At 53.9% G+C, this 8,149-nt stretch overlaps 1 protein-coding gene across 5 annotated transcripts in view; it reads left to right on the forward strand.

Moving 5' to 3' along the window:
• The window catches only part of PRKAG2 (protein kinase AMP-activated non-catalytic subunit gamma 2), a 194,898-nt gene extending 190,080 nt beyond the window's left edge, over positions 1–4,818 (forward strand). For all 5 annotated transcript variants that reach the window (XM_054593436.1, XM_054593437.1, XM_054593438.1 and 2 more), the window contains 2 exons: positions 968–1,061; positions 3,675–4,818. In XM_054593436.1, the coding sequence (XP_054449411.1) occupies positions 968–1,061; positions 3,675–3,706 (126 nt within the window). In that variant the 3' untranslated portion in view covers positions 3,707–4,818. The remainder of the gene's footprint in view (positions 1–967; positions 1,062–3,674) is intronic.
• Positions 4,819–8,149: the final 3,331 nt, after the last annotated feature.

Below are 8,149 nucleotides of genomic sequence, written 5' to 3' on the forward strand. Positions count from 1 at the left end.
AAATACAAAAACAATTTCTCTTCTTTCCACCTCCTTCCCGTGCCCCCCATTTTGTGTAGCAGGGGCAGGGGTGTGAAACTTTGACACAGGTCCCCAAGGTCACAGATGGGCAATGAGCGCTACAGCGTTTAACTCAGGAGCACGATGCTTGCCCATCCCTTTCCCACTGTAAGGGTGCTTTGTTATGGCAGCACCGCAGACCCGTATCCACTTGTTTATAAAAGATACCCAGGTAAGGAGATGGACTAAGACCTACTGTGTTTTATCGTATGTGATTATTAACAGACGGACTTCACAGGAAAAACGGTACAAAATAAAAAGCAATCTAAGGACGGTGACCTATTCATTTCGGTGCCCATTTGGACTTGTCCCATGTGAAACAGGATCTGAGAGTTATTAGAAACTAAAGTACTTCTAAAAATTAAAAACTAAGATAATATAGTTATATTGTACTTCATGTTTTGAGTTGTGCCTTTCACATACTAATATGTATGTGAAATTTGAAATTTGAAAACTCAGTGGGACGGGGCTGGCTAATTTTTCTTAAAAGTAGTCAAGGAGCCCTGACTGGTGTGGCTCCATCGGTTGGGCATCACCCCGCAGAGCCAAGGTTGCGGGTTCAATCCCTGGTCAGGGTATGTGCCTGGGTTGCAGGTTTGGACCCCTGTCGGAGCATGTGTGAGAGACAACCAATCAGTGTTTCTCTCTCTCTCTTTCTCCCTCCTCTTCTCTCAAAAATAAGTAAAACCTTAAAAAAATAAAATAAAATAAAAAGATAGCCAAGCAAATCAGCATTGCATTTGAACATGGGAGCCAAAGACCTTCCTGTGGTTCTGCACTCTGTTACTGCCTTTCATGAGTGGGAGGGAAGCATTGAATAGCACATGAAAGATAGTTTTTTTCTCTCTTGCATTTTGAAACTTTGTAGGTAACTTGCTCACATGACCTCCTTTTCTCCTGCCCGCAGGTCCATCGGCTGGTGGTGGTAAACGAAGCCGATAGTATCGTGGGCATTATCTCCCTGTCGGACATCCTGCAAGCCCTGATCCTCACCCCGCCAGGTACCGACGCCGGCCTCGGGCCTTCCCCTCCGGAGGCCGAGGGGCGGGCACAGCGGGCCGCTGTTTGTCCTGCACGGGTGGCCTTCTGTGCCCGGCTCTGGAAACCGTTGTCGTTTTCCCTGTGGTTGTGGGTGTTACTGTTCTGCTTGGGTGAGAGAGGAAAGTGTAGGGAGAGTTCGCTGACAGCCTGTCTCTGCCCGGCCGTACCCGAATAATCGAGGCTTCATTCGTTGCCAGGTTCATTGTGACCTTTGCCATTAAAAAGCTGAGACCTCTTTGGTTTTGCTTTAGTTCTACGACTACCAGCTGGAAAACAGGAGGGAAATTCTCTGGGTTCTAACTATTGAAACCTTCATCTACACCTTAAAAAAAGAAAAAAAAGCTTTCTGGTGTTTTGATTATGTAAAACGAGAGACCTAAATCCAGCTTTTTCCATGAGTAGGGTATGGAAATTACATTAACTACCAAACAGCAATCATGGCTAAACTCGGCTCTGCCAGATTCTCTCTGAGCCCACAGTGGGGGGAGATGTGGAAGGGAGGAGGGACCTCAGCAGGGAGGGATTGGTGTTCCTCCTGGGTGGGCGGGCTGAAGGGGTCCTAAAACCAGCAGCCCCCCCCCCCGCCCCCGCCCCCTGCTCTCTTCGCCTTTCCCCTCCTCCCCTCCCTGCCCCCAGTAAATGCAAACAGCTTGGCCACACAGACCAAGGCCAAGGCGAGAGACTAAGTGCTGTGCACTTTGAACTCTTGGGAGTTAAACATTAAAGTGTATCTACTACAGTATTGATTTTTCTTCCGTTCGGAAATCAAACCAGCTAAGACTGGTTTTCACAGTCGTCCTATCACCTGAAGAGACCCGCCCTGCAGGCACCCCCGCGGTGTCTGGGAACAGCAGGCTGGGCCTGCCGCAGCGCAAGGACGCACGGCCGGCTGGAGGGAGCCGCACCTGGGGCTCCTCAGCGGGGCCTGGCGCGGTCACTGTAAAATTTCAGATGTGAGAGCACAGATATTAGAGGTCACAATCATCTTTATAATCAGGAAATGTTGCTAAAAGGACTAAATGAATTCAGCATTTGTCATAACCTAAAACTGGAGGGTAATCCAGGTATCTTTGAGTGGAAGAATGGACGGTTTTGTTCCGTCGATCCAGCGGCAAGCACTCACCCGGAGCACACCCTGACATGGACGGGGGACGACCCTCCGAGACAGCGTCCAGCTGAGGGGCCAGCCTGGCCCAGGGAGAGACGACGTTTATAGACAGCCGCACGCCCCTCCCGGCACGTCGGGTGGCGGCCTCCTGTCCAGGCAGGCCGGCCCCCGGCCCAGGGCCACGGCACACTGGTGTCCCCGTGGAGTCAGACCCTCCCCTGTCCTTGCGGCTGAGATGCTTTGTGCGCCACAAACTCAGAGCAAACAAGTCAAGTTCTTTATCTTCTCTGTGCCTTCGTGTCACAAACCATGAGAACGTTGGGCTGAACAAGTTTAAATTTCCATCCACATTTGATGTTTATAAATCCTCAGTCCTTAGCACTCCTTTGCGGGGCGGGACCTGCCGTACAGCTGTCACCACAGAAGTGACGTTAGGAAGATAGAGTAGCTGACCTAGGGTCCTTTATAACGTGCATAGCGCTGTGTACTTAGGAAAACGCTCCGTGTCCCTAATAACGGGACCACAGGTGAACCCTGGGCGCAGACCCCAGGGGGGACGGGGGCGAGCTGCGCGCCTCATGGGGCCTCCGTTCCTTCGACCAGAGACTGAGCGGGCCGACCAGGCCCTCTGTCCCTTCAGGGACCTTGGAGTTGAAACCAGAAATGTGAGTGAAAGCTGTTTGTGTATGACAAGGCCCCATATCCAGGACAAGCACTGCTGGGGGGACGTGTTTATGGAATGACCAGCGCGCGCCTTCACAGCAGCCGCTGTTGTGTACAGGGAGAGGCTTCGCACCGGATAGGGGACTCGGCTCCCCAGGAAGGATACTGAGCCCATGTAGTATTTTCTCTTTCAAAAAGTTTGTAGCAGCAGTTCGTCATCACCCTTCACTCAGACTCTCCAAATGAACCTGAGCTTCTGCACGTCCCACCGAGGAGTCCGTGGTCTGAGGGCGGCAGCCACAGTGCTCTGGCCCCTCATTTTTCGTAGATTGTTCACCTCTTTCAAAGGTCGAGTGTCCGATGAGACACAGCAGGAGGCAAGCCGCCGTGATGAGAAAGCGGCAGCGCGTTTTGAAACCACCTGGCCACGTCAAGCTGCTGCCGTGTGCCATTATCCTCAAACATGGTTAAAGCTCTTTCTTTTTTATACACTTTTATGTGCCCGGCGGAAGTACTTTGCATCCTCACCAAAACAGAACTCCCATTTCTTTTTAATTTCTTCAGCAGCAGAACCCTTTTCCAAATTACACCTGGCGCATTTAGAATCACAATACGTAACAGTAAAAACCTGCTGCAGGGAGGGCGGGCGGGGTGGGGAGCCTGGCCCCCGCCTGCTCAGGCCCCCGGGCGCCCCCTGCCTCCTAGCGAGGCTCTGCCGGGTACGCAGAGTCCCTCAGGGTGGGGGCCCCGTACAGCTGCTACGGATGCTGATGTCGCTTTGAAACTTTGCCTCTCCTGCCAGGTGCCAAACAGAAGGAACCGGACACGGAATGACCACTGTGACCAGAGGCGCCCTCGTGGGACCTGAACGGAGATCCTGGGTCGCGCTTTGCCTCATCCACACTGACCACCACGGGAGAGAGGAAGATGGCCAAGAATGTATATCAGGGTTTAGTGATGGGTATTCTTTCCAGTGATGTTGAAACTGAGCATAAAAAAAAAGATTGTATGTGTTTGAAGAGCCAGGCTTGCGTTTTTAAGGCTGTCTTCAGACCCTCGTCTGAACGATTTCAAATGCTGTACGTCATTAAAGTGCACTGTGTCCTGAAATGTTTATTATTTTTCATTTCCAAGAATTCACTGGTATGGAACAGGTAACGTGACATAAGGCGAGCGTGTGGCCTATTCAGACCTAGTGCCTTATGTCAGGACGGCGACATGTCCCCACTGCTGCTCGGGACAGCGGGAGCGTGTGCGTGTACGTGTGCGAAACGACACTGCTGGCGTGTGAGTCTTTGAACCTTTACCAAATCAGTTTCTTTTGCGTTAGATTTGTCGACCAGTTGTACTCTGAATCATTTATAAATGATTGCTTTATAAAATTTTGAGGACAGTTTTATGTTTAAGTGTTCCGAACTGTAGCGTAAACAAGACTGCTTTACAAGAGCTTTATTTATTTTTCCTTTCCTGCAGTTTTTTCACCCATCTTCGGTGGGCGAGCGCCACCGTGCCCGCGGACAGACCGTGCGGGGTTCTGTTTAAATGGCACATTTCTCATTATTTAAGTGTGGGTCTGGATGTGTGACTTCTCGAACTGGCGTGGGGTGTGACAAGCTGGAGTTCTGGACGCGTGCGTGCGAACCCGCTCTGCCGGCCTGGGAACAGGGAGCCGTTCCCAGGAAGCCAAGGGCTGGGAAGACGTCTGTTTTCTCTCGTGTATTGAAATGTAAAATCATGACGTCTGTGTGACTGCTGACGGGATCATTTTTTTGTAAATCCTATTGTGGCAAAGACAGTATTGTCATATGATCGAAGAGAAACACAGCGTTTCTGAATGTAAGCGCTCTGGAAGTGTTGACACTGTACATACGAGTATAGTTTTTTTTTTTTTGTTTTGGGGTTGGTTTGTTTTTTTCAGATTGAAAAATTAAAATAAATCTTACTATCTGCCATTTTGTTAAAGTCGTTCTTTAAAATGCCGCGTATTTCATCATACATTACTTAAAATTCCGTATGCCGCTCCCCGCTTAAGATGTTCCTCCCCAGGTAAAGGAGAATGTGAATTTTCATATCCTTTTTCCATTATGGGGCGGGGAGGGACCTTAGTGATTCTATTTCTCAACAACTCATCTCTCCATTATTAAATTGAACACAGTTAGTTTGAAGCTGCCACGCAGACTTTCCTGTGCTCGGGTATCAGCGTTTTCCAATCCTAACTGGCCAGACGTGAGCGCGCATGTTTTCCCCGTAGAAGTGACCGTGGTCGCAACTTGGGCCGATGGACTGCTTGGGAGAAAGGGAAAGCGTTACAGATCTGCTGAAGCCATGCGGTTCTGAAACTCAAAGTGTCTTCTCGGCCAGCCCCTTGTCTGTGGAGGCAACACGAGTGTGCCCAGGGGACAGGGCGCAGGGACGGGCTGTGTATCTGCTGCTTCAGAAGAGAGTCTGGGACCTCTTGACAGAGACATGTGTGCTCATTCTCCGTTCCCACAGGGCGCGAGCGCACGCCCAGCACACCTCGGACCCTCCCTGAGTGGACCTTCGTCGTGTGGACCCACCAAGCACAGCAGGGTTTGGAGTGGACCTGTAAGTGCTACCTCGCTTAGTCCTTAGACTGCCACTAACAAAGGCCCCTTATCCTCTGTTGCCACCTGAGTTCGCATCTGTCCCCCCGAGGTAGTAGTGTGCTTTTCCGCGCCCTTCTAGCGACAAGGCAGGTGGCAACCAAGGACGTCCAGGTGAAAGTTTTCTAAGGGGAAAGGCCTAACCAGGGGGGTCCAACCTTCTGGCGTCTCTGGGCCCCACTAGAAGAAAAAAAAGTTGTCTTGGGCCATGTGTTAAATACACAAACGCTAACAAAAACAAAACTATCTCAATGTTCTAAGTTACTTGACGGCTTCATGTTGGGCTGCATTCATAGCCACCCTGGGCCGCAGGTGGGACACCCCCGGAAACGGTTCGAGGGAGCAGCCCGCCCCCTGGAGGCCCTGGGTGGGCCTTGGGTGTCGATGCGCCTTATCACTGCGATGCCCGCCAGGACCAGTGGGCGGCCCGCTCGCTTGGCGCCCGCAGTGCCCCCAGCGGGGACTCTGGCCCTCGCACCCAGGAGAAGCCAATGGCATCTCAAAGGGCTGCCGTGAACGAAGGAGTGGTAACTGTGTTGTGTGCTGATCCCTTAAGGAAAACGCATGTTGAACTAATAACGTTGCTCAGAACATTTTGTCGGAGAAACATTCACATGAGCATCCTCTTACACAACTGCTCCCGAACCAGGGGAGATCTGACCCTGGGGGCAGGTGTCGCCCCAGGGATGGGGAGAAGGGCTGGCATCTTGGCTGGCAGAGGCCCCGATGCTGCAAAACAACTCACCCCGAACAGAGCGGCTCCCAGACCACATCCCGGCTGAGAAGCCTGCCCCAAAGCCAGTTCGAGTCTTGAGGGTATTTCTGTTGTATTTGTTACTCTCTGACTGACTCCATCTGTCTTTGGAGAAAAACTCAGCAGGAACACTTTCTGGGAAAAACAACCATGGACACACCTTCAGGGGCAAATTGCAGAGTCGCCCTGACCTCAGTTTCCTTCACAGTGTTTTCACCCGAGAGCGCACTTTGCTTTGCATAATGGCGCGCTCAGGAGAAAATTTCTACCCAGAAAATTTCTCCCCGTAGGGAAATCCTCAGAAAGTGTAGACTCTGCTCATTTTACCGTCATAAATCTGGAACACACTCCCCAACTGTTTTTCACATAAAATCCCCGCAGAGCTGGTGTGGAAAGCCCGCAGGTAGAGCGTGCGTGAAGTGCTTTCACGCAGAACCCCGGACGCACCCTCCTGGGGACGGCCTGTCCTCGACACGCTGTGTGACTGACCTTCAGGTGCCGGCCTGCAGGAGGGCCCAGTGAAATGGCCGGTCAGCTCTCAAAGGATGCTGAGGTCCCTTCCCGCAGGAAGGGCAGCGAACACCTGGTCCCCAGTTCTCGACTGCGCTTGAAGCCCTGCTGGCCTCTGCCGACGAAGGCCTCGCAGATCAGAAGCTGAGAACCCGCAAAAGTGCGGCTCGCCCCACACCCCAAAACCCACAGCACCCCCATCCCCTGACCGGGGCTTTCGGAACCTCAGAGGACCAGCCTCACGGCCGCGCCCACGTGCCAGTGTCAGCAACTCCTGATGCCTTGCCCTCCTCCCCCACGCTCCCGGGCGGGAGACAGCGGGCCAGCGAAGGGCGGAGAGAGGTGGCGCCGGAGTCAGCAGGTCGGCTTCCTGGCGCTGCCGTGCTCCCCGGGGGCGGCTGTGAACCGTCACTGCAGGCCACGGCCCCACTCTGAGCGTCACTGAGGGGTGGGTATACGCCTGTGCACCCTGCAAACGCCAGAGGGGGCCGCGGTCACGTTGACGCGATGGTCCCCTGAGCAGCTCCAGGAAAGCAACACCATCCTGTTCATCTCGACGCCCGCCCTGGCAGGTCTCTGGCACCTGGTAGGCGCCACGTGGCTGACGAGTGGGTGGTGAAGGCCAGGACACCTAGTGGGACGGGCGGCTGGTGAGGTGCCCTGGTCGCAGCAGCTTTGCCCTCTGAGCTGCCCATTCACCTGATGTCAAGTCAGGACATGGAGCGTCTGCTGCAAATTCGAAGGGAACCCCTCCTCTGAGCGATCCAGGGGTCACACGAGGACACGCGGGAGGCAGGCCCGTGGGGCGAAGGCTTTGCCCTGTCACAAAGGGCACTTCCTTGTCCGAGAAGGGGACGTGGGTGTCCATGGACCCCCAGGCCGCGCTGAGAGCTGCCCTCCTGTGAGCGGTGCCTGTGGGCCCGGGGGCCAGAGCGCAGACCCACAAGGGCGGGAGGGAGCGCCCTGCCCCGGCAAGAGCACAGGGCGGGGAGGCGCCTCCTCTCTGGCCTCGTCCAGGCCTGCGCTGTCCTGCACTGTCCCCGCGGCCCTCGGGCTAATAGCGCCTGCCTTAGACAGGCTAACCATTAGAGGAATTGGGCTTGGGGCTTGAGTGTGACAAAAGCAGCCCCTCCCATTTTCCCTTCCCCTGGCGCAAGAGAAGCCCGAACTCTGTGCTGCGCTCAGGTGGGTTGGAGGACCTACCAGGGCTCCCCCTTCTCGGGCGGCGTCTTCCCGATCGATGCACCTTTCCTTAGTCCGGGTTCTGGTGTGTTGAATTCTGGCCTTCCGGAGCGTCAGGCACGTGGACTGTGGGCGGGTGACCATCCCAGATCACCCTTTCTGGGTGAGGAAAAGAGACAAGGGAAAGGGACAAGACCACAGGCTGGG

The sequence above is a fragment of the Pteronotus mesoamericanus genome, unplaced genomic scaffold (assembly GCF_021234165.1).
Source record: "Pteronotus mesoamericanus isolate MK-2021 breed Mesoamerican mustached bat unplaced genomic scaffold, CSHL_Meso_final scaffold_409, whole genome shotgun sequence".
In the NCBI taxonomy this organism is placed as follows: Eukaryota; Metazoa; Chordata; class Mammalia; order Chiroptera; family Mormoopidae; genus Pteronotus; species Pteronotus mesoamericanus.